Source organism: Phalacrocorax carbo, chromosome 4 (genome assembly GCF_963921805.1).
Source record: "Phalacrocorax carbo chromosome 4, bPhaCar2.1, whole genome shotgun sequence".
In the NCBI taxonomy this organism is placed as follows: Eukaryota; Metazoa; Chordata; class Aves; order Suliformes; family Phalacrocoracidae; genus Phalacrocorax; species Phalacrocorax carbo.
Window position 1 is genome coordinate 56262069 of NC_087516.1, and position 26893 is coordinate 56288961.

The window sequence follows — 26893 nt, forward strand, 5'->3', positions numbered from 1 at the left end:
ACAATTACAGTGAGCTAAGACATGGCAGTGCTCAAAAAAAACACAAAAATTTAAAAAACCAAACCAAACAAAAAAAAAACACCCAACAAATTTTAACCTGGGTTTACTGTTTTCTAGCTTTAGAGCTTGTAAATACATTTACGTAAGGAATGTAGTCTGGTGGGGTTTAATCAGAAAAGTGGAAATAAAAACTCACAGGCTCTCAGTAAGGCCTTGGGCAAGACATCTAGGGTCAAATTTTCAGCATTTACCATGTAAGCTCTTTGGAATATGTAGTTAGTGCATGTAAGCAAAATGTGTGCTTAGAAACTGCAGAGTTCAGTGAAGTCCCATGATACTGGTGCAACTTGGTCAGTACTATCAGCTTTGCTTGCACTGCTGCTGTCAGCAACAATAAAATAGATACAAAATGTTTACGTACTGCACCGAGGTGTTTGTAGTCTCAATATTTGCAGAGAACTTTGAAATTCTTTACTGATAGATGCTTTATGAAATTATGTATATATTAGTAATAAAGACTATATTTTCTTTCAATATAGATGTTTGCAATGGATCAGTTAATGGGAATGAACGCATTATTTAATACAAATTACATCACTTCAGATTTACCACTACGAACAGGTAGGAATGGTTTCTCCTTGATTGTGCTGTTTTCCTGCTGTTTCTTCCAGGTTGTTTTTTTTTTTGTGAAGTTCTTTTCAGAGGCTTTTTTGTTTGTGCTCTGGTATTTCATAATACTAGATCCCAAAGTTGCCAGCTAGACTTTTTATTACACCCTTATGAATCTCTATCTTACCCTCATGAAACTTTCAACAGTGAGGCAAATCTGATTTTCTTTTGGCTTGTACAGAAACTGGAAGTTCAATTTGTTAAATGGTTTGACTGACCAAAAAGAGCTTTGAGTGACCTGTTTTTATAAATTATTTTGCATTTTTTTCTACGTTGGCATCTCCAGTGACCTACGTGTTTGCATTGCCAGTTTGCAGAGTGCAACGTGTACTTTTTTCTTTTGAACAGTGTTTCATTTGTTGTACTAATTCTTCGGGTGCTTGTTTTTCACTAATAAAATGTAAAGTGTATTCAACTTCCTGTATCATTCGAATCTGTTTTTCCTTCTTGATCACTTCTCTGTTTCCTGTAAAGTGACAGTCTGGTATTAAATGTACCTGACAATTTCCTGAATAATAACACTAGTTTGAAAGTTCAGAGTCAAATTTTGCAAGTAACTGCTGCAAATAAGCAAATAGTATTCTGCAAAGGTCTGATATGCAGCTCTTCCACTATGGTTCCAGAACAGGAATATCAAATAGGAGTGTGTTGTATCTCAGCCAGAACTAGCTGCTAGGTCAACCTTGGCCTGGTTTTGCATTTGAGTATCTTTAGAAGTATTGCTTCTTGCTTGAATTTAGAAAATTCTGTTTTTCCTGCTTAGTTTATTAGAATAGCTGATGTGAAAGGAGGAAGGAAATAATATTTTTCTTAATATTTATCTCCAGTAGTAGATCTCCAATATAGCTATTAATGCCTTTTAACAGGACAACTTTCTGTTATTGATCTGTTTGACTCTGTTGTATCAGGATGTGGCTTGTATTTTCTGTATTGTAGATTGCTTTCTTGTTGAAAATGCAAATTGCTTTTGTTTGCAATATTTGATACACTTGACAGCAGCGAAGGTGTAAAGGGTGAAATGAAAAAAGCTATTTGCTTTTTACTTCATAGGTAAAATTCTACCCTAAAGTAACAATCAATGCTGGTTTAAAAATAAAAATTAAGGCATGCTTACTGTTTCAGTGTGTCCTGGTTTAAATCATACTTCGGTTTTCTTGACTGAATAGTAACGAGGGAGAATCAAACACATATGGTACAGATAATTTTGTTTAAAGATAAAATCTTCTGATGAGCAAAGCTCTTGACAAACATGGACAAGCATCCAACAAATTTATGTTGCAATCATTTGTTTGCAGTGTGTTTTTATTAAGGCGGATAAAATTGTTCAGTAAGGTTCATCTGTGTAGGGTTAAAGGGCTTGTGCAGTGTATACCAAGGGCTTTTTTCACTGTTCTCACAGAGTTTCTGTGGAACAAATAAGGTTATTGGAATTTTGACTTCTCCATAATGCTCTCTTACACATACCTTTTAAGCTTACTCTGTACTCCTCATGCCAGACTCATTCCATAGAAATTATTCAGATATATAAAACTGATTTTTAGATATCTATGTCCTGTCTAAACTAGAAAACAGCTGTTTTTAAAACCATGTGGGGGAGTCAAGAATTCACTGACTTCTGGAGTCACAGAAAACTCTTGCTGGGCTAAGTCTAGCTCTATCCTTAATTTTGCAAAATTGCTTAGAAAAGGCGGGGTTTTTTTAATGGCACTGCTCTTTTCTAAAGCTGCACTATAGGTGGCAAGTTCCCTGTGTACAAAATGGGATTTAATAAAGGATCATGGATTTCAGGTTATCACAAACAAAATGCTAATCATAAGTTATAGAAAAAGTTGATCATTTCAATGCCATCTGACGATGCCATAGTGATTTTGTTTCTTGAGTAGTATCACTATAATGCTTACATCCTCCCCTGCTTGAAACTATGGTGTGTCATTAATGTGGACTAGCTATTCAGTTATGAGGTAATATAATAATTTATATATTATGCTTTAGTTGTTTCCAAGAAGAAAGTAATGATTCCTTTCTACACAACAAGGCCAGTTAAAAATTCATGTGGGATTTTTCCAAAAGTTCTTCCAGCCAACATACTGATAGGGTGAAATAAGTGTTCTAAAAAGGTCTTTCCTCTAGGACAGGTGGATGATTTAAACATAAAGAACCAAAGATGTTAATTGTTGCTCTTGATTTGGTATGGTGCCTACTTTGAATCTGTGCGTTCATAAACGCACAATGTCAGACTTACTACACTGGCAGGCAGGTTTAATATGTAACTATGGATTGCCATATCATGCCAGCATAGCTGAATCAACAAATAGCTAGGGAGTTTGGGGATTTGCTGATGATAGATGTTCTGCTGTTATGTTAATATTTACAGTAAGAGTAGAAAACCTTTGAGACATCAGGACAAGGATTTTCTCAATCAGGTTGTCCATGCTCAAGTGTCTTTCCTTCTTTTTCTCTCTCATGTATGTCAGTTTTAAGTAAAAATGAGGCTTGGTTATTTTGGCTCTAAAGCTGTAGTAGATAGTTCTGTAGTTCAAGTTCTACATTTACATCTAAATCAAGAAAGAGAAGTAGTCTCTGTGTGCCTTTATTGACAAAAGGATGGGTCTATAAAAAGTGCCATAACAGTGCAAACTGCAGGACTGAGCTGTGTGTTTAAAACACCTCGAGCAGGAAGGGCAGTATGTCATGAAGTCAGCCTGTTTGGCTTGTTGGGAAGTGTCCTGCCTTTGAGACTTAGGTACTAATTCTCAATGATGTTGGGGATGGAGGGAGCATTATCCATGGCATGTATTTAGGTGGTGTAAAAGCAGATACACATCAGTGTGATGTCCACTGTGTAGTGGGGGGACAAAGCAATACCTTAAATTGGAGAGGAAACAGGCAGAGCTCTGAGCAAAGCGTTTTATAACTCTGGATGTTCCTTACTTCCTCCTGATCATACAAGGCCATCTACAACTACACAACGGAGCAATCTGTGTACAGGTTAGAGGTGGTTTGGGGAACTGATTAATTGTTTTGTTTTTTAGGGGCTCTGGTCTAACTAGCTGTTGGCATTGAGGTGTTGTGTGTTTTTTTTAATTGCAGTCAGACTAAACCTGTGAAGTTGAAGCAGGGCTATCAGCAGCTGTACACTATTGTCTGGAGGCTGCTAAAGTTATGTTTTTCTGATATTTTTTTAACCCTCTTTGCCCAACCCTCTGTGATACTTGCTGTTGAGAAATGAAAGGGGGAAAAGAAGGTGCTTACAAAAAATTTATTTCATATTTTTTCAGAGAGAAGTAACGTTAGGAAGAGATTCAAGGAAGCCTGACTGTCACCAAAAATTAGATGAGTGTTCATTTTCCCTGTCCCGTAGCAGCGGCCCTAATCCTCGGAAGCATGAGCAGACTTGCATACTGCTTCTGGTGTTTTTTCTAGATCTTCTGTGCTTGTATTTTGAAGAGTGAACTGAGGGAAGGGAGAGGTTAAGCGAAGCCCATGAGCTGCTTGATATAAACATCATGCTTTGAAGGCTGCAGAGCTGAGATGCAAGAGTGTTCCTGTGCGGGTGAATCCCTGAGGGGGAGGACTTAAAAATGCTACAACAGGCCTTCAGGAAGGATAAGACACTAGATCTAGAGCCTGAGCTTTTAGCAGCAAGGTACCACTGCTGGGATGGATACAAGAGGGTTGGTGTTGGATTTAACAGTCAAGACCTGGAGGCTATGAGTGTTTTCATCCACATCCGCAGAGGTCACCAGCACACAATTACCAGCGTGAGGTGCCTGTTCTGGGGGACCCGCTAACAGACAGGAGGTGAGGGGGGGACTTGACCACAGCTGGTTGCAGGTTAAATTGAATGGCTTCAGGTACTAGGGAAGCTGTTAGATAAAGGACACCACTGGTCCTACAGTGCTGCCAGGCTTGCAGGGATATCCCACCTACCTCACAGGTCCTTTTTTTCTTGACTTTGCTGTGATGGGAAGAAGGAACCCAGAGGAGCCTAAGATGGATGCTCCTTTGGGAAGTGTGTGTGCAGGGTGAGGCCTGTCAAGAGGAAGAAAGAATGCAAGTGGTGGGAGTGTCAAGATGGAGGAGGGCCTCTGACTCAGGCAGGAAGGAAAATGAAGAAATGTAGCAGTTGAAGAAGACGTGGGGAAGTGGGACTGTGACTCAGGCTAGAGGGGAGGCAGTGGGATGCGAGTTGGTCTGTGGCAACTGAGGCGAGAAAACAGAAAAGGAAGCACTGAAGCATACCCAGGATGTGGCAGTCTGCACCAAACCCCCTCCAGGCTGGAGGACTGCATGTTTTAGTTGCAGTTCTTAGCCCTCCTGACTGCAGCAGTGCCAGGCAAATCCTGAGGAGTGCTCGTGTCAAAACTTGGCTCTTGGCAACTGTGAGAGTCTTGCTTGCGTAGAGGCTGGCTCCATGACTGTATGCTGCTTCAGCCTCTCTGTAGGGCAAAAGTAGAAATTAAGCTATGCATTAAGTAGCGTTCCTTCTCGTGATTGTTTAATACTTAAAAGGGGTTAAACAAGTACTTGAAGCAAGCAACTTTCCAGCCTAGAACAGAGGTGCAAAAGATCATTGCAAATCTCATCATTATTAGTTCCTCTTACAAGGTGCACATCTCCAGGTTCCTGCTGTCTGCTTAGACCAGACGTGCCTACTAATAGAAACAAAATATTTAAAACTTCCCTGTGCAAAACACTAAACATCTTTTATTTTCCCCATGGGAAAGGGTGAGAGAGAAAGAAGGAACCACACATAACCAATGTTAGGCTGTCTAATGTACTTTTGGAAAGTATTCAGAGTTTAGTGAAGACAGCTGTATGAGATCTTTCACTAAGTAAAATCTTTCTTATAGTCAAAATAACATGCCATTTATGCTTGGAAGTTACCTTGAATATTGCTGCTTTATTTTTAAATAGCATTGCAGATGTAATTAAGTGCCTTCTCTGTGCTGTTACTTGGATGTGGTTCAGATGCTACACCAGAGAATTACTTAGTCATTGTAAAAAAGAAAATGTTCAGTCACAAAACCCAAAGGTTAAAATAAGACCTCACAAAACTGTGTCTTAAATACACTGGTATATGATTTGTGTAATCTGGATTAATGATAACAGGCATCTAACTTGTCTTTGTATGTTTACACTGCACCTTTTTTGCACTTCCCTAGTATTAGTATGTAAGATACTTTGATTTTTTGTATCAGTATATTTGTATGCTTTTTATAAGCTTTTTTCCAAGGGGGCGTAAGAACCACAGTCCTAATTTTTCAATTTTCCTGAGTTTTCCATGAGTGCCATGAAAAGTGAAACCATTTCAGCAGTATGAAGAATTCCCCGTGAGCTTTCCAATATGCTAATATAGTGTATATCCCTCTCTTAAGAGTTTGAATTTCCTTATGCTGAGGAAAAGTTGGAACCTGGGTCTGCTGCATCCTGGGGGACTGCTGTTGGATAAAAGAGTGCTTCCTTTTCTGGCTAAGAGAAAGCAGTAGTATTTTGTGCTGATACTAACCCAGCGTATATGCCTTGAAAACTAATTCTTAAGGGGAGAACAGCCAAAGAACAATTACTTGACAGATCCTGCCCTGGAGGCTTGGTTGAAAGTTGATCTACACAGTTGTATTTTAGGTGCATTATTTCTGCCAGTGCCTAGCAGATACAAGGCCTCTGGATTGTTGAAGTATAAAATTTTAGATGCCTAAAGCATGAGGAGGGTTAGAGGTCTGTGAACAGAAGTCTTAAATTTAAGTGCTGATGTAATGCTTAAACCCAGCTCTACTCATCTTGACTCCATGTTACAGACAAAAACTAAAACATAAAACCACACCAAAGCTAAATATTACTCTGTCTTTTAAAGTTTCTGAAGTCCAAACTGGTTTTCATGCTTTCTAATGTAAGATGATGTGTATATGGTCTTGAGTCAATTGTTTTGCATGACTTCAAGATTTTAATTGTAGCAGTGTGCACTTTTTTCACAGGAATAGTGTTGGACTTTGGAAATAAGTGATCTTTATATGTGAAATTGTCATGACTGACATTTGCAATATAACTTTGGCATGAAGCTAATTCGGCTGCTGAGTCAGCTAACTTCAACAGCAAAATACTAATTCCGTGTATTAGCATTTTTATCAACTTTTCGTTTTGAGAGAAGATCTGTGCTGACTAAAGACATGAAGGTCTGTTTTATTAGAGTGAAGTTGTATTGAGGAGCTGAGAAGGGTGCATGTAGTCATTCTGCAAACTATAAATTAATGAATCCTCTGCTATTTTTAACTATGTGTGAACATTAGGCCTATTGGCAAATTAAAGTTGATGCAAGTATGTGGTTCTGTGCGGAAGCCAAGTACTACCTAGTTGAGGTAGCTGGATGGCGTGGTACTTGCAGATGGTGCAGTTGTTCAGAGGCAGATCTCACGTGGGTGTTGGCAGGGCATGGTATGCTTTGTATGCTTGCAGGCTCTGCCACATAGCTGTGGCTTGTCTGCTTTGGAGGTTTCACATGTCCCAGTGAGCTTGCTTGATTCCTTAGCATTAATACCTTTAACAGAGTGTAAGTGATGATACATAATTCCAACAGGAATATAGCTGGCAAAATACTCTGTAGGTATTCACAGTGAACCTGTCATGTGGAATCTGCTTTGATAACAATTGGATTTTTAGCGCTGAAATCCGAATCTTCTTCTCTGCTTAGCAAGAGGCAGGGAAGAAATCATACCTCTCGGAACCATCGTTTTCAGACTTGGAAGTGGCTTCCATTTTAAGAGGTATTTGACAGCCACCCACTGAGAGAGCTTTCCATCCCGATATAAATAATCTAAACAATCAGAGTTGGAGCTAAGCTTTCATCAGGTGATGAATTCCTAACTCTGGTGGCACTGAGTTTTCACAGGATTTAGGGCTTGCTCAAGGGCTATTTAAACTGGTGAATTCTGAATATTAATTTAGCCACTGTTCAGAGGGTGGTGCAAGACTGAAAGTTGTTTAAGGAAGCTTTCTTTGAAAGACACAAATAGGATTTTAATAGAACATAATCCTATGTATTGGCATCATGCTCAAAGATGGATCTCTATAGAGTCTGCATCAGTAGTCAAATAGTGTATTCAGTGTTTTTAGAGGCACAGCAGAACAGTATGTTTTAAAATGTATCTGAAATTATTAAAAGAATGTAAATTGTTTTGTATCCTCAATTCCAGGGTTTTTTTTTAAAGCAGTTCTGACTGTTAGGGCACGTTGAGACAGTGTAAATTCCTCCTATATTCCCATACCTCAGAACTTCCCATTGGCTGTCTCTAGACTTTCAAAAGCACCTATTCAGTAGGAAGCCCTAGGGCCAAAAGCTTGTGAGCATAGTATTTGGAGCCCAAGGGGTTTAAATACAGAAGTTAACCTTAGCTCAGGAAGGCCAGGCTGCTTGTCAGTGGCAAGGGGAAGATCTTGTTCTTACTCACCCTTGTGAGTCTCAACTGACTGATCAGAGTTGCCCATTTAGGCCCTCTGAGCTAAAATTAACTTTTTGAGTTAATCCTTCTCTTCTTACTCCACTGGTCTTACAGAACATTGGAAATTACAGGCTGCCAAGTGATTAAATTATTTATTAAAATTTAAGTTCTGAAGATGCTTAGGTGCTTTCAGAAATTTATCTCAAGACATTCAAGGACATCAATTTTATGCCTGCAACTTATATGCCATAGTAATAGAAATATAATTTCTGTTATGACTTTTCTTTCTTTTATGTTAGCAGATGGACCATATCTTCAAATCATAGAACAGCCAAAACAGGTAAGAACAGTACATTTTGAAAATCTTTGAGGTAACTGTGTCACTGTATTCAGATTTGAATAAAATTATGACTTAAGATGAGGAAAAAACGAACATTGAAGAACTTGAACTCTCATAACAAATGTGGCACTTAACCATGAACAGTTTTTCCTCTCACTTTTGTAGTTAATCGTTTCCTGTTTTGTTCTGTTTTCATCTTTGTGTCTCTCTGGAAGTGTCATAAAACAAAAACAAAAAAAAGACCCAAACCTCAGGCTCTTGAAAAAATGTCTTGCTAAATATAGACTCTCCATCTTAAAAGTGACTCTTACAGTACCCCAGTATTTTGAAACATAAATGATTAGACCAAACACGGAAGATTTTTAGAATTTGTTTCATGTTTCTTGAAACACATGAAAGAAAAAATGAAAATCTTTCATTCTGTTCCCAAGTTACAGGAACTTTTGACTTGTGCTTTGTCATTGTAAAGAAATTCTGTTGTCCTTTGAGATGCTTTTTGCCATGGTTGGCTGTTTTGAATAATCCAAGAAAAATGAAGATAAATGCTTGAATATAACTTTTTTTTGTGACTGTATAGCAAACGCTCACTCAAACTGCTCTGACAGTATGAAAGTCATTCCAATGCACTGGTTAGTGCATACAACTGATGTACTAAGTAATTGCTGGGGGAAGATACCATACCCCTGAAGTATGCCAGAGTATTGTTCCCCTTTATTTGCTGGCATCAGCAATTACAAGTATTCCTCCTTGAGCTCTGACAGTATGGAGGCCCCTTTCCTGCCTCTCCTAAGCAGTTGCATAAATTCCTACCTTATGGAGCTGTAAAGTAGGCAGCGGAAGAGGGTGACTAGAAGCTGTCCCATCCTCTGCGTGGTCGTCTGCAGAAGCATGCCACAGTCCTGTCCCCATTGTAGGAGGCTGTAGAGAATGTTTGTTTCAGCCACACACCAAAAACATTTTTGTTCTCGAGCATCCCTCTGGGAATAGGGAGACTTCACAGTCATAGGTGAAACAGCAGTGTACTGTAAACTCTTGGAAGAGTACGCTGCTGCTTCTTTATTGTTTTAGCTCGTCCCAAATGAGGCCGTGTCTGCATGGCAGAGCCTACAATGTGCAGCGCCTAAGGAGAAACCATCATTTCCATGCATGACTTCTCAGAAAGCAGCTACTGTAGCGGAGTACCCATGTGGCAAGCTGGGCAGTGGTTTCCATCACTGTGATGAGGGTGATCCATCAGCAGAGTGCTGTGCTTGTGATAATTTTTGGAGCAAAGAGACAGCTGGGAGGAGTAAGATTGTATGTATGAAAACATAGCTAGGGTGCCAAGGGCAGTAGACAGGGGAAGGCCACACAGATGACTGCTGGGTCTGTTGGACCGAAGGCACAAAGGTGAAGAGAGACTGGGTTGTCTCATGCGTCGTGACTGCGGGGGTTGGTTTGCCTTTTGGACAACTTTAACTCATAATAGCTGGGCACTTCACTTTCAATGCAGTTGGTCACTCAGTTCATTGTAGGAAGGCAAATACATGCTTTAAGGTTGAATTACATTGTCTGACCAGTATCTGAATAAAAGTCAGATCTTCCCATTTGCCTGGGAAACAAGTTTTTAAACTGAAACGGCTTTAGTGAGATGGGTATTGAAGCTAATGATTACAGAAAATGTTTGAACTGTTGTTTACTGTGAGCTAATACAGACTTTGAATTCAGAGTTGTCTACTATTAGAAGCTGAATGATTCTTGACAAAGGATAGAACACTAACTGGTGCTGTTTGGACAGACACTGGGAGCCCTATATAAGACAGGGATTTTGCCAGAATCTGCAGGACTTGGGAGTAGATCTGAAAGTCTTCAAAGTTGGGGGCCACTTGAAATAATACAGCTAAGTAGAGTTAGAGTTACCAAATACGCTTGCTTAAGAGTTGCATCTTTTGTGCCTTACAGATTACCTTGTAAAGTAAAGGGAGTGTTACTTCCTACAAATAAAAATAGAATAAATGGACACCTGTACTCTAGAGTGGTTGCTAATATGCTGCAGTTCCCTGAAGTATATTTAGACATCTGTTTATGTAGCTAAGATGAAAACCCAGCCATTCAAAGTTCCCTGAAGCTTTTGTACTGTTTCTGGACTCCACTTGGAGACACAGCTTTCACATGCTTTTCCTAGAAGGAAGAAGCATTTCTGTTTCATCTGTGTTCTTTTCTTTATGATGCTTTGGACTTCCTTGATTATTACTGGCTTCAATTCTATCTGGCAGAAATCGTGGTAGAAAGAATATCTGCTCTTGCATTCTCTGTCTTTTAAGTTTTTCTTGTTTTGAGAGTATAAATAGATCTCTGCTTCACAATATCCTCACTTACTCAAAGAAGTATTTCAGGTTGCTGCTGTGTGTAAGAGTGAGAATAGAACAGTTTCTCCAGGGCTACAGTTCAGTGGTGCTTTGTCAGCTAGCACTCAGCATTTCAGGGATGAACAGTTTTAACTTTCCTGTTTGTGGGCTGTAGGGCAAGTCTTGTGTGTGTGTGTGCGCACTCACATATGCATGTGCTATTTTTTTGTTTTAGTTTTGTTTCTAAACAGCTTTCAAGCTTCTTTCCCTTTATTTCCACAGAGGGGGTTTCGTTTCCGATATGTATGTGAAGGGCCCTCACATGGTGGACTTCCTGGTGCTTCTAGTGAAAAGAACAAAAAATCATACCCTCAGGTCAAAGTGAGTACATGAATCATTGATTTTGCAAACTGAATGCAAGTGCCACATGTATGTGTATAGGACCTTACTGTCTATCAACATAAATTTGTATGAAATTACTCAAGACTGACAGCATTTTGATCCCAACTTTAAAAATGTAATTGATTTTAAAGACGATCAGATTTGTGGAATTATTTTGGCACTGTATTTAGTATTTATCTGCCAGCAGTTAAGCAGTAAGCTTTCCTGCACCTACCACCTCACTGCCCCCATGCAGACTAATGGAGCGCTTCCTTAAGGTGCAGTTTTAGCGTAAAGCAAGGCCTGATCTGCTTAATTACTCCACTTCTAGCATACTGCAAAGCACAAGTGTGGTCAGTTATTCCACTTCACTCTAAGATGCTGTGTACTAAGTTCTCCTTCTTATTCTGTTTGTGTTACTCCTTATTCAAAATCTCTAGGATATTCTGTTCTTAAGGACTTAATTCCTTTAAAGTCAACAGAACACTTCCATTTTAATAGAAGCAGCATTATATTCAGGTGTTCGTCAAACATTTTTTGGGGCTTTTTTTCTCCTGGAAAAAATTCAAGGATGTTAATCAAAGAAAGGTTCTGTGCTAGCACAATATGAAGATTATAACAGTGGTGATTAATCATTCCAGGATTAGCGAAGAACTGTCTTTGCCTACAGTTCTTGCACCAAATCCTTTTACCATGGAAGAGGGGAAAAGATACACTGTGTCTTTTCAGTGGTTTTTTTTTTTAATTTAATGAAAGCTTTAGTCTGGTATTGCATTACCTCTTTGAACTATTGCGCTAGAGAGTGTCTCATGAGGAGCCGGGTTAATGTATTTTAATTCTGGCATTACCTCTTACTCGGACCTTTATGGGGAGAGAAGGAGAGGGAAGAGTGGCAAGCGGTCAGCTTCTGACTTGGCGTGTGCCACTCCTCAGCTTTCTCCACAGTATGCGTGTAGTTCTGCAGTTCTGGAGAAGGGCAGGAGTTGGAACAGTTGCATCTCTGTAATGAATCAGTATGAGTATGACTCAATGGAAAATAATCAGCATTGGCCGAGATAGCCTAGGGTGTTAGTCTTGTGAATTAAGAAGAGGCTGGGAAAGCTGATTTCATGTAGCGTTGCAAAACTACTACGAAAATGAATAGCCCAAGCAAAGGATCTCCTTGCCTTTCTCTTTCCTAGTAGTGATGAACCAGTGAATGAAATTTCACTGGTATGTTCAGATATAAAAGAATTTACCTCAGTTGAGCCAGGCCTTTGGATTCCAATTCAATCTGTATTGATAATAATACAAATGATACTTTATAAAAGTGTGATGGGTTGCACAATAGCATGACAAGGAGCAATGAGGAGTTATACAGGAAATGGAATTTTACCATGAGTAAACTAGAAAGCAAAATGTTCTTTGGCTTTCCATCAAACATTCTGTTTTCATTGATCATCAGATTTTAATTTACTCTAAAGCTTCCACACAGAGGCACACGTGTGTCCCTTCCCCTCCCTCTGTCTTGTCCTACTGTGTGCATCTGGGTTTTTTCTAGTGCAAATCCCCACATGGCAACACCTGCTGGGAGAGGCTGGCAAGGGAACACAACAAGTAAATTCCTCAAGGCCATTGCTTGCTAGTGCCTGTTCTTGATTAAAGTGGTGCCAGTAAAGACAGAAGTGTTTCACACCTTTTCCTGTAAGTCTCTCCTGTGTTTTGTCAAAGGGTGCTCACCTTGTCGTAACTGAGGTGAGCACAATTGAAGATCGCCGTTTCTTGTTGCGTTGGGTTTTTTTTTCTTGGGTTTGGTTTTGTTTTTTTAAAACTTTTGTGCCAAGGCTTTCACCATAAAACCTCTGTTAGTTGATTACAGTGCTGTGAAAGGACAGTAGCATGAGCTTTGGCTGTACTGTAAAAAGGGGGGGTTGTGACAGACCTTTAAACCTTGGCCATGGTGTGGTCCGTGCGGCTCACAATGGGATCTCTCGTCTGCTTGGCCAACTTGGCACAGAAAGCTGATGTAATTTACCAGTAGCTACCATGGGATGTCCGAAAATAGACATTTTCAGTGCACAAAAAAGCATTGTGGTCTCCCTACTTCCTTTTCATAGTATTATGGGTTGAAGGCCAAAAGAAAACACATTTACCTGATATGACCTCTTGCATAATGTGGACTGTTCAACCTCACCCCCCCTGCACCTAGTCTCTAACTTGTAGCTGAGCTGGAACACATCAAGATGTATCTTTCATTTAAAGGCTGGAGTCCTGAAGACTTAGCTGTGTCTTCACATATTTAACTATCTCCTCTATAGTATATTAGGAGTTAGTATAGCACTTCTGCAATGTCAGCCTTTACACTTCAGGCAAACCTGTGCTGGCCAGCAAGGTGAAATTGATTTAAAACCTCCTTTTAACAGCACAGTCATGACAAATGGAGTCTAGATAACAGTAGAATTTTTCTATAATATCAAAAATGATATTAATCATTATGATTTATGGAATTATATTTCTCTGTTTAACCCTATCTTTGCTAACAGTAATCATAATATAATGTACAAAACATCTTATATTTTCAGAGGTTTTTGTATAACTTTGCATGCATTTATGGAGAGCAGAGAAGTTGTAGATACTGCATATGTTAAAATGAAGTTACATTTCATGACAAGTTTCATCATTTACAGTAGAAAGCTATCTTAAAATTCTTCGTTTAAATTTTATTTTCATCTGGTTAGTGTAAGTAACACAATACTGGAAAATTTTACTGTCTAGAACAGCTGAAATCAAAGCTCCTGAGCTGCTTATTCATCGTTAGCTTTTAGTCCAGGGGAAACAAAACAGTCGATAGTATAAGCAGAAAGAATAAAACTCAGTTGTCTAATTCTGTCACCAGCTTACTTAAGTATCTAAATTTTTTATTCGTAATTTGTTTGGTTTTATGTATTTGAAAAACTGTGAGATAACTTGTACAGAAAATTTCCACTGGTGGTCTTACACATTTACCATGTGTGTCCTGATCTTGCATACTGATGTTAGTGTAGGCATATTCATGTTTTACACCAAAGTACTTGGTCCAGTCTTGGGTGTGAAAAGATTTTGCTGAAAATAGCGGTGTGAAGGAAATGTCCTGAATTTTCATTTCCTTGGGGGCAAATCTATGTGGGTGGCTGCAAATTCACATTGCCTGTTCTCTGTGAATTGGATGTAAATCAGCTCCAGCCCAGAGGCTGAGTAACCAATTGCTCAGAGGTGCGCCCGAGCTAGTGAGCACCATCTATCTGCGGATGAGTTTGGACATTGTGCAGTTCAGCTTGGAAATTGAAATGGCGTACCAGTTAGGCAGCCCTGAACCCAGGTACCAAAAACAGAACTGCCCCATCTACTCATGTCCTGGGGCTATCCTAAATTATACCTCAATTCGGAGATAAACATTCTTATTGGAATCAGGGATTTCAGCACATACTTCAAGTTCTGGAAGGAAATTTATGGAAAATTAGGCAAGTTACTTTGCTGATGAAGCCTTCTTGGTGAAGAAAGGAGCAGCATATTTACCTTTTTCTCCCCATAGGAATTAAATTGTAGAGTGATAGGTGGCTGATTACAAGGTAAAAATTCATTTAACAGCTGAATTAAGGAGTAAACATCAGAGAAGAAAGAGCAGACCTTCTTTTATAGAGCTTTACCCCTCTTAAAAACCTGTCCTGAACCTAATTCAGCCAAAGCTAAATTCAGTGAGATCTGTGCTTTTTACTGTTACAGTTAACTTGGCTAAATATGGGGCACTGAGTGCCTCTAGCTGGGCTCCTAAAGCAGAGCATGTAACTCTGTTTTTGACATGAGAGTGACCTCACGTTCAGAGGATCAGATGATCCTCAGCTCCCATTTGTTTAAGTCACTTCTACATTGCTTGTTCTTAGGCCTCTAAGTAAGTATTCAGTTGCCTAAACAATTCATACCACATCTGAAATACTTTGTCTTAAACTAGCAACTAGGAGGAAAAAAATTATGCTACTCTGTGAGACCATACTGTTTATAAAGAGTGAGCAGTGCCTCATCTGTGGAACACTTTTTGTATGTGCGTGTTGAGGATGGCACTAGTCACATTGAAGGTTAGGTAGGATTGGGGTTATAGTTGCTGTAACAAAGTGATTAGAAAGAGAAACGGGTATTTTTGTAGTTGCTGGCTTTGAAGGTTTGACATGGTCTTCTCCATCATTTGTTTTCTGTCACTGACCAGTTGGTTTCACTTCTTGCTTGTAAGAGTAACTGGAAAAAAACATCTCTGAAGTAGGAAAGCGTTCTTTAAAACTTTACAAAAAATTTATGAAACTATAAAAAAATCGGCTGGGGTCTGGATCGCAGGAGGATGTGAAATAACTAAAAAAACTTTCAACTTTTGTTTTGAAACTGACTCAATTTCAAGTTCACAGGTCCTTTTAATCTCTCAGACGAATCTCTAACAGAAACAGCAGATAAATGTGAGCCTGCAGCATTTTAACTTCATCAGATTAGATCAATTGAATGCTGCTTCAGTACAGGATGTAATCAAGTATTACAGCTACGCTCTTCCCAGGAACTCCTTATGTTCTTTTTTCTCCTCTATCTATAATTTGGACTTCAATAACTATTTTTTCAGATCACAGCTCTGATTTTGAGCAGCACAGCACCCGCGTGCTATCTGCCTGTCATGCTGGGTATGTTTTTTGTGTCAACACCATAATCCTTAGGTTTCTATAGATATCCAGCATTGCAATACGCTATCTACCTTTTAATGCCTTTGACAGTGTTTTTTAAGTTCTTACGTAAAACGTACAGTTATTTTTATATCGGAGTGCTAGAATAAATTTTTAGTTATTCTGAAATTGTGGTGTCAGTGATTCAAAGCCACAGAAAAATTATATCAGAATTAATTTATGGTACATAAGGATATTTAACCACTGAGGCAATTTTGCTGAGCACCAAGACAACCTGCATGTCTCAAAATCAAGTAGTAAAGTCTGTCTATAAGAAATATAGATAGGAAACAGTTCAGGGATGTTCTGTAGCCTTAGCAGCATAGGACATCAGGCTGGATGACAAAAATAGTCCTTTCTTGCCTTATGACCTACATAAGGTATTACATTTTAAAAACTCTTTTTGTTTTTCCCCTGAAAGAGACTACAAAGATCATGCTGAGCTGAGTAACTGGGGAAGATTGCAATCTGGTTACCGCTGCAGTTGTATGTTCTGCTTTCAGAGGCTGGAAAGTCCTTGACGTACAGCAGTCCTACCTACAGTTTCACTGTGGTTTCTACAGCTGATGAAGGATTTTCTTGAACTTTTCTGATGTGATGCTAGAACACACACGTTACTCATAATGAATATAACGCTGTAGATGTGCTGGGAACTTCATAGCAGGGAAAGGCTTTTTTAGTGAGGGATAAAATGAAAAGAATTTTTAAAAAGACCCCCTCTTGCAAAGTTGATGTAGTGGTGGTGGTGGTGACCTGTAGCATCAAACACAGTCATTTTTATTTTCAGATGACTGTGACAGTTACATAGGGATCCCTGCATTTTCTCACTGCTGGTGAACGGTGGAAGTGGTGAAGCAGTGATTATTCTGCATCTCTGTATTGTTTCAGTTCAGGAGGGATTACAATTTGGAAATAGGAGGAAGCATGAGTGCCCTGTGTTTTGTATTTGAGAAACTGCTACTTGTAAAATGCACATTAATACAGTATTATACAGTTAACTAGCAGGCAGTAAGTAATGAGAGGACTTTTGCACATCTGTTCCTCCTGGAACATCTTTTTCATAGTTGGGATTTTTTTTGCTGTTAGCAATGAATAGGAAGACAGGGAGGGCACGTGTAGTATGTATGCAGAGTGTTTCAGCTGTGACGGAATGGGTTCAAGAGAGGGGTTAACTGGAGTGAAGGAACCTAGCAGGACTTAGTAGTGTGGTGAAATCGTGGCAATCCCTGATTATCAGCATTTTATCAACAGTATAACCTTAGGTATTCAGTTCATCACTGATTCATTTCTTTAATGTTTATCATGATCCTCTAATACCTTGGTTGATTAGATCTGTAAGCTGTTGTAATACAAAGAAATCTGCCCAAGGCAAATTCGAAGAAAATTAGAGAAGGAGGGGAAAAAAAACCCAACCTTGATAAAAGGGTTAATTAAGTGAATTGGAAAGGAAGGTAATGTTTGCTCTTTGAAAGTGGGGTAGTTTTATATTCAGCATAATTTGAAAGTGGTGCATAACTGACTTGAAGAGTTTTACTTGTGAGGAAAGGCAATAAAGCTGTAAGTAATATATGTAAGGCAAATAACTTACTGATATGGTATGTTATTAGTAATTTTAGGTTCCTTTTTGAGGCATTACTTGACGTCACAGTTTTACAAGCTATTAAAAATGTGTGGTGATTAGAAACTGTAACAGGATAAAAAAGCTTTGTAGTCCTCCAGAGTTGGCTATGCTAAGGCACCCAGTTTATCATAGTTCCAGTCCTGCAAAATCTTAGGTGGGGATTTAGCATATATCCTCATGTACACTTAAGGGAAATATTTACTGCGCTGGGTGATGTGTGTTGACGTAGCATATTGAAATAAAAAAATACCTATAAATATAGAACTAATCCACTTTAAAATCTCTACCTGAAAAGTAATTGTAATGAGGCCAAAATGTTTTAAAACAATCATGTTTAAAAATAACTTTTAAAGTGTTTTTAAATTGGGCAAAATAATGCAAGGGATTTTGTTAAACGTGTGTACGTTTTCTGTATGCTTCTTCCCATGTAACAATATTTACCGTGAGTTCAGTATACTAACTGAAATTTAAGGAGAGCATTGTGGAGTAATTGGCCAGAATGTAAAACTGAGATTCATGATTTGAGAAACAGAAGGTTGCTTTCCTTTAGCTTTGGTTTATTTCTTAACTTTTTTGGCCTCTACTCCTGCCATTCCTATGTCAAGTTTAATTACAAAAAAAAGTGTTGGCTTTTCTTTGTGATGATCTAGTACAGTTAGTTTGTCATTTGTATTTCATGAGAAAAGGCATACACATTTCTCCTGTGTAAGCTTGATTGTACTTAGCTGACAGAAGATACTCAACTGGAATCATTACTTGATCCATTAAAAAAAACCCAAACAACCAACCACATACTTTTTATATTTATTTACAGATCTGCAATTATGTTGGACCTGCAAAAGTAATTGTCCAGTTAGTTACTAATGGGAAGTACGTCCACTTGCATGCTCACAGCTTGGTGGGTAAATTTTGTGAAGACGGAGTATGCACGGTTAATGCAGGACCTAAAGATATGGTTGTAGGGTAAGTCTGACAACTCACTTTTAAAGCTGGGCTAAGACAGAGAGAGTCAGGTATAAACGCTGGAAGAAGCAATACAAAAATACCACTAAGAGGCAGTTAAGCGGAGCACTAGTCTTCACGTTCTGATCTGTAGGTCTTTTGTATCTTAAAAAGAAAAATAAATGGGGTTTCTGTTTACCTTTGTAGAATTTGCCCTAAGCAAGCTAAATAGGTTTAAGCACATTAATTTTCACTTAGAATCTGTAGACTTTCAGTCTCTTGGTGTGCAGTCTAAATGTGTATTGTAAGCTCATTCTTTAAAATGTAAGTAGTTTTGATGAAGAGAAGGGACTGTAAAATTACTGAAGGAAAGCTTCTGTTACCATTTCGATCAATATTTTACTTTTGCTGAAATCTGCCAATAGGAATATAGTTAATAGAAAAACGTTAAGAAAATACAGTTAATAAATTTGAAATGAATGCAAGACACGTATAAACATGAAAATAATAAGTGAGTCAAACTTTTTATGTTTAAAGCAGTAAGATTATAGTGAAATTGTAGTTGGTCTGTTCTTGTTTAATTTAAAAGAATAATTGTATCAGTAAATGGAGCTGAGGCTCCTGTCTACGTTTTCAGGCTTAGATCAGGTTTCATGCTGGCTGTGAGTTTTAGTTCTGTGATCTCAAGAATGTCTTTGTTGGTAAAGATGAAGTTTAAAAAGCTGAGAAGGTTGGGAGAGTGAGATTCTCTTAAACTGTAACTTTTGATGTCCAAGCCCAGTGTGCTAACTTTACCAAGCACAACAATTTAAATAGCTTTATTTGAAATGCTCCTTTTATCTTGAAAAGTTTGGCTCATTTCCTAACCTGTCTTGTTTTTCATCAGATGTTTAGAAACAGCTTTCCTATCCTCAATTGACCCATGTGAAAATTGAGTTATTGTCTTGTTTTCATACTTCCAGATCTAAATGATTTTTAAATGTGCCAGGAGATTTTTGCTGAAGCAGTTCTTGCATTATGGAGTTTTTCATTCAAACAGATACCTGAAGTGTCTTGCTGACTGTCCAGAGCATTGCTTAAAACATTTCCTTTGGGAAATGCTGCACTGTTTTTAGCTTCTTAGCTTGCTCTCCAAATCATTTTGAACGGATGGAGCTAACAGCCATATAGAATGACATATTAATGTCATTGCCAAGACAGAGCAAAGAAAGTGGGACAACCAGATTTTCAAATGTTTTGTCAGTTACTTCCACAGTGTAAGTAACCTAATAGGTTACTACTTATGCCATGGGAAAATCCCATGCACCGATACAATCACTGCCATATAATGCTGCACATTTTACGTGTTTTGTAAGCTTGGCTGAATTTTTCTTCCTGGAAAATTTGCCCTCAAGAATTAATAGTGCCTAAGTAAGCCTATAGAGTCCTTCCATTGATTTCAGTTGTGTAGCTGCCTCTGCTAAGAGAGAGACTGCCTGCTGCTGCAGGTTTAGCGTAAAGAAAATATTTCCCTCGATCAAATTTTGGCAGGTTTGCAAATCTTGGAATACTTCATGTCACAAAGAAGAAAGTGTTTGAAACTCTGGAAACACGCATGATAGATGCTTGCAAAAAGGGATACAACCCAGGACTCCTGGTGCATCCTGAACTTAGCTATCTGCAGGCAGATGGATGTGGAGACAGACAGCTAACTGGTATGTAGAAATAAATGATGGCTTGGTTCTAATAGGTCTTTTACTAAAAGCAGGCTTAGCTTCTGAAAACACAAATTCTTTGCCAGAAAACGCCTTGGGTGGGAAAACAGCCTGTGGCTATGTGCTTTAAGAGCTGGTGTGTTGTTGCCATGTTTTAGGGAATCTGGGAGAAAGAGTCTTTGCTGTCTACACACGCATGAGAATGGAGCGACTTTCTTCCATAGCTGCCTGTACCCACCCCTACACCTATATTTTGTTGCTCTTATCCTGTTCAATAAGCTGATCAACAGTCATTTTGCATTATTGCTGCAAGACATGATGTCCTTAAGTAACTTGGAGACCTTCTTTTGGGAATACCGGTTTCATTCAGCTGCATTTCACCCTTATCCATGAAAAACCTGTGATCTACTTTGCTTTCAGGCACTGTATAGAGGCATTCAGATGTCCTTAGCGGCAGTCTTTGTCCTTCTGGCAACCTTTATAAACTGAGAGCAGAAACTAGTAATTTTCTGTGTGTCTCTTAATTATATGCCTTATCTTAAATAACACCTGATGCACAAACTGCAAGATGAGTGCAGTGTGTTGTGAATAGCTGCTCCTTTCTGCTTAAAGAGAGAGAAGCCAATGGATACCAGATTAAAAAGAAAACATTTGCTCGCTGTTGGTGCCTTTTGATAGTGATGTTTGAAAAATGCGCTCTCTGTTTTGTTACGGGTCCCATACCCCTTCTGTTAATTCATCTGTCTACTTACTGGTTCCAGAACGAGAAAGAGAAATTATTCGTCAGGCAGCAGTACAGCAGACTAAAGAAATGGATCTCAGTGTGGTGCGTCTTATGTTTACAGCCTTCCTCCCTGACAGTAATGGTAGTTTCACACGGAAACTTGATCCTGTTATATCAGATGCAATATATGACAGCAGTAAGTATATTTGGCTTTAATTACATTTTTATAAGGGGCAAGCTTTTGTACGTACAAAATTATAATGTAGGTACTGCTATACATAAAGTCATCTGGCTCTGCTGCATACCTGTTACTTGATCAATAACAAGTAACTAGCCCATGGATAATTGGCCCCATACCTATCCAAGTACACATGGTATCTATCATTCTGGTTTTTCATAGGTGGTGACGTAAACTGTAAAGGTAGACTTTATTTTGTTGTTATCATGTTTAATCCTGCCACTTTTATTATGAGGATTTTGTAAATTCTTGTTACATTCATAAGAAGGGCTTGCACTTTGCAGAGTTTTCATTTCCTTTCTGTGACAAAGCCTTGTAACACTAAATGTGAGGAAAAAATGACTGCGCTTCAATCCTGTTGAGAATTTTGAGGCTTCCAGTTTTGCTGGCCATCTCCATGTCCTTGTTTTGTGAGACTAACGCAACCAGAGTTCTCAACCATTTCCTTTAGATCTGTCAGTATTTTTTATACTTCTGTTACATCCCTTTATTTGTCTTTTTTCTAAGTGAATCTTTTCACTTCATGTTTCCTCTTGTACTTTTTGATTCTACTTACTTATCTTACCTGAACCCTTCCTGCTGCCTGAGTTTTCCTCCCTGTAGCTGTGGATTACCGTGCCTCTGATAGTCATTCTGTAATGACTCAGAAAAAGTACATGTTTTTTCCTTTGTGCAACAGTCATGTCTGTATCATCACTTTTTAAGGACAAAGTCTAGATGAAAAGGTATTCAGTGCAACTGTTCTAATATGGTCCGTTGTTTGCTGTTGATTGGGGAATGTAGTGATGTAGCACATCCATTTTGCATATATTCACTGAGTGAAAAAATGAAAAAACATGTCTGCTCTTCTTATGACACACATGACCTGCATTTTGTGGATGAGAAAACACAATCCTTTCATCTGATGGCTGAGGTGATTTACCAAGCAGTGTCTTTGAGGACTCTTGATTTTCATTAAACAATTACAGATTCCATTTGTTTTCATTACTCTATCTCACACCTGCATAATGATAGAGAGCGTTTGCAAAGCAAAGAGGAGGAAGACAAAGCATCAACAGACATAAAGCATGTGCCAAGCCATACATGCGAAAATAATTGAAGTTACCCTATCCTTATGAATCTGGCCATCAAAATTTTGACTCCAACTAAGGAGACAAATAGAGGGGAAATTTTGTATGCACATTTCTGCTGCTTTAAGTTGTTACATAGATGTCAGTTACTAGTTTCTGAGTTCCCAAGGTGAATTCTTGGTTGTTAGTCCCAAAAGATTTTTATAGGGTTTTTAGGGTTTTTTTCCAATACTCTTCATTGGCACCACTCAGGCCTCTTCCACAGGACAGACACAACTCGTAGCATAACTGTCTGTCACAGCTCCTTTTACTTACCAGATGATAAGCTGTGTCTGGAGGACCAATAGGTGTCCACTGATGCTTCTATTAAGGTCTGCGGAGGTGGGCTTTTTGATCACAGTCCAGTATGTTGACAAAGGACTGACAGCACTTTCAAGTAAGCCACAGCGTAAAGCAAAGCATTGCATATTGCGTTCAAAGGGTGAGAGGCAGGGAACAGCTCTCAAGAGTGTCACGCTGTCAAGAAAGCAGGGAAGAAAAAGTTATTTTCTCTTGTAATGCACTCTTGTCATACAGTTAGTACTAGTGCAGAATGCTGGATGCGATGCACTGCTCTGCTACTTTACTAGTGCAGTAATTGTGCTGGAATAGCTAGGGCCTTATTTTATAGTTCACAGTTTGGTCAAAGCTTAGAGGATGCACGATCATGCCTTTCAGATGAAAAACCATTGATTTATTCACAGTTAAACAAATTTAGGTGGGTCGTATTAGACGCTTGTCTTTCTATTGCATTTCTGTGTGTTGTGCTTGGGGTAATCTAAAACTGTTACGAAGGTAAGGTTTTTTTTCTTAATCTCTCCTTTCAATAGAAGCGCCCAACGCCTCGAACTTAAAAATTGTGAGGATGGACAGAACAGCAGGGTGCGTAACAGGAGGAGAAGAGATTTACCTTCTCTGTGACAAGGTTCAAAAAGGTAAGAGTCCTGAGTAACATAAGGCACACCTGGGTGTTCATCTAGGGTACACATGAAGCCTGCTGTGCTGCCTTAGTGTTCCCCTGCTCTGACAGCGCAGCGGGATTGGTAAGCGCTCAGCCTTTCTGGAAGTCAGGCCAGCAGTCCAGAAAATTAATTCATCAAAAGAGTCTGTTGCAAAGCAAATTCAGCTTACGTTGCCTCCACAGAGACCAGATGATCATCTTTGTTCTTCTCAGATTTCTGCCCTTGCCCACGTTCTGGGTTTTTTGCGGGTGGTGGGTCCTGGGTGATGTTTGACTCCATTAGCTAACACCTGCTCTGAATTATTCTGAAGTTTCTGATTTATTATTAAGTTCCTGATTAAGAGTGTGAGCATTCTCTGTTAACCACTGATGGGAACTGAATGTGTTCAGGACTGTTGCTAGTAACTTCATTTTTATGTATATGCTAATGGCAGAGATTACTCGGTGTAAACAGGTACTTTCACAGACTCACTTTGGTAATCTCTGCTCATGGCTATGAACGTGTCAGGATCGGGCAGCATGGATTTGGATATTTTGTTTTTGGAAAGGAATATAATGGTTAATGTGGTTGGCTGTAGTATTTGGACTGAACTAAAAGAAGAAGATGGGAGTGAGGGAAATCCTTGCATTTTTCAGCTGTAGGTAGTACCTGAGACTCCCTGGCATAGGTTGCATGGTGGAGCAGGTGCCCTGTTCTCACCTGTTCAGAATCAGTCCCCGCACATGTTGTTAAAATCACACTGATGTTTTCTATTAATACAGGCTGTCCTTTTCCACCTGTCCTTGCAAATGTTCTTCTACCACTTAGGAAAGCAAGAGAGCTTTGGGGGCTTTTAGGAGCCTTGATACACCTGTTTTCCTTCAGTAGTGTATATACCCTCTGCTATCAGAAGGACTGAGATGAAACATAACTCCTGTGCACAAAATAAGTAAATAAATGTCTGACTCAGTGGAAGCCCTGAGGTGGGGTTTCCCCTCAGCCGGATCGGGGTTTCCCCTGACCTCATTGCTCTCAGAAACCTCCTGCCTGAAGGAACTTGAGCATGCAGGACACCAGGACTGGAAGTGGTGGTTCACAGTCTTGAGACTAGCAGGTGGTGGATCAGAGGAAGGAGTCTGTCTGCTCCAAAAGCCTGTCCTCCATCAGTCACCCTAAGAGAGAACTGGCTTTTTGTAGTTTTCTCTCACCTGGAGTGCTGGGGAAGGAATGTGCTAGTGTGATATTTCCCAGCTTCTCCTAAAAATATAAATAAATAAATACAAAGAGAATGAAAGAAAACTTGTTTAGAGGAGCAGAAGCCAATCTCATGTTTCTGGCCCATGCTGTGTTTGGGGGGTGAGGATCACTGCTGACGTGCTGCTCGCTCACACCCTTGCTGTCTCTCTGAGCTGCAGCTCCAAAGTGGCACCCTGCCAGCAGCAAGCGGAACTTGAACTGTGGCACTTCAGGTTTTGCTACAGTTTTTTGAACTGAAACTGTTGGAGGAGAGAGGGTGGTTTCTACGTTTCACGCTTCAGGTTCTCCCCTCCCTCCATGTTTGTTCCAAATAAAGCTCCTCTGGAATGTTTTGTAGCCCTAAAATAGGAAGAGGTAGTGAACCTAGTTCTCCTTTTACTGCTCAGTAAATAGAGAGCAACTTCAGTGAAGTCATTAGAATTAGGCTGATCTAAAATGGATGTAAAAAATGGATTATTTATGATGTTTTCGTAAAACGGATAAAGATGATAATTCATGTATTATTTATGTAATATTATCATCCAGCCAAAACATAACTATGTTGATTTTTATCTGAAATAACTCAGCTAAAGGTGAAACAAGTGCATAAACATCCCAAATGTTAAACAAATGCACAGATGTCCCAAGGAGTGTTTCTTTCACTCTTTGCAGATGATATTCAAATACGTTTCTATGAGGAGGATGAGAATGGAGGTATGTGGGAAGGCTTTGGAGACTTTTCTCCTACAGATGTACATAGACAGGTAAGTAACAGAGCATTTGTCATTTGTTAATGATTTTCTCATCTCTGTAAACCAGGATTAGATTATAATAAGTAAATTAGGTGACATGTATCCCATACTAACCTTTTCTTTTGTTAGTTACTTTCTCATAATAATTGAATCTTAACTGTTTTTTTAAAGACATACATTAAGTAACTGAGCAGATTAGGAATACAGTGCAAGGAAAATGGGAGATAGACCCATTGCTTTAACATGCACCCAGTGTAAGTTGGGATAGGATCTATAAAAAGCTTTCAGAGCTGCTGTGAACACACTGAGAATGCCACAGAAGAGATGCTAAATGATGAGGGGATAAAATACAGTACTAACACATGTGATGTGGTGATACTTTGCACGGCAGTTCTGTCTTTCCCAGAAGGCTTTAGGACTCAAACTCAAAAGTGCAACTGAAAACTAAAATGGAATTTTATTGTTGTAGCAGCCTTGTTGCCTCCCAAGCCCTGAGCCAACTCCTACAAAATAACACAAATGTGAAAGCAAAGTTGTCAAAAACCATGCTCCGTGATAGATGTGCTTAACATTGTTTCCTTCACAGTTTGCTATTGTGTTCAAAACACCCAAGTATCGAGATGTCAATATCACAAAGCCAGCGTCTGTATTTGTACAACTGCGTCGGAAATCTGATCTAGAAACAAGCGAACCAAAGCCTTTTCTCTACTACCCAGAAATCAAAGGTAATTCATTAAATCTGTTTTATAGATTGGAAACAGAAACTGCAGGGTCCCTAGGAATGTTCTTAATAAGATAGGACTTGCTGGATGAAGGATTTTTTTGTTTCGTAGTTGTTATTTTTAGAAAATAGGATATTTGCTGCCTCCTTTTATGCAGAGCTAATATGAAAAGTGGTAGCTCTGTAATAGGTTTGTAGGTTAGGCAGTAAATACATATTTTCCTGGTGTGGCTTACTCCCTGGAAGCTTCCCATATGCACGCACGCCTGTCCATACAGTAGATGGCACTCTCTTCCTCTGAGTTTCTGCAAAATAATATCTGAGGACATTTTACTGTCAGTACTTTCAGATGAAACCTTAAACCAAAGACTGGTTGGTATCTGATGGAAAAAGTAGGTATTTTGCAGTTCTCTCCTGTTACTGTCATGCCTCACGATTTCACTGATGATTTTGAATTTCCCAATTGCCTGCACTAGTTTAGTAAAGTCCAAGCAACTTACTGTGAGAGCAAGGAAAGTGCTGTTTCAGTATCTTGTGTTAAAATGTTAGTCGCTTAGCATCAGACCTGCTTCCTAAGTTGTTAGTGAAAGGAGATCTGTGCAGAGATCTAGCAAATCTGTGCCCTTAAAGTCTACCTTTGAAATGTTTGAACATGAATGGCAGCAGCAGTCATGGTTTTAAATATCAATAATGTTAATGATAAGGAAATGCCTTGAGGCCCAAGTCAGAATTGGTGTTTCATTGTTAAGCAGAAAGATTATTGTCTCAGTACAGTTTACCTGCCTGCAGGCTACACTATTAAAGCCTAATCTTGCACGTTTTCAGGGCCTTGCCTAGAGCCATGTTGAAATCAGTACCGTGTCAAACTCTCTAAAATACATGTGCATCAGTGGTAGTGGACTACAGGCAGCTGTGGAGGGGAGGGGTGGTGGCTGCTGTCCGAGGGAGTCTACTTTAAGCCTATTATAATAAAATAGCAGAAAGCATGCATTCACAAAAACTTCCAGAGTTGCTAAAGGGTGTTGTATCGGGAATGATTTGGGGAAT

The 26893-nt window shown here is 39.1% G+C and overlaps 1 protein-coding gene across 3 annotated transcripts in view; it reads left to right on the forward strand.

Moving 5' to 3' along the window:
- NFKB1 (nuclear factor kappa B subunit 1) overlaps positions 1-26893 on the forward strand; it is a 59187-nt gene that overhangs the window by 13112 nt on the left and 19182 nt on the right. For 2 of the 3 annotated variants that reach the window (XM_064450027.1, XM_064450029.1), the window contains exons 3-11: positions 540-621; positions 8405-8445; positions 11055-11153; positions 18304-18452; positions 19962-20125; positions 20887-21045; positions 23027-23131; positions 25046-25137; positions 25712-25850. In XM_064450027.1, the coding sequence (XP_064306097.1) occupies positions 540-621; positions 8405-8445; positions 11055-11153; positions 18304-18452; positions 19962-20125; positions 20887-21045; positions 23027-23131; positions 25046-25137; positions 25712-25850 (1030 nt within the window). The remainder of the gene's footprint in view (positions 1-539; positions 622-8404; positions 8446-11054; positions 11154-18303; positions 18453-19961; positions 20126-20886; positions 21046-23026; positions 23132-25045; positions 25138-25711; positions 25851-26893) is intronic. The other variant, XM_064450030.1, reaches the window with a different exon arrangement.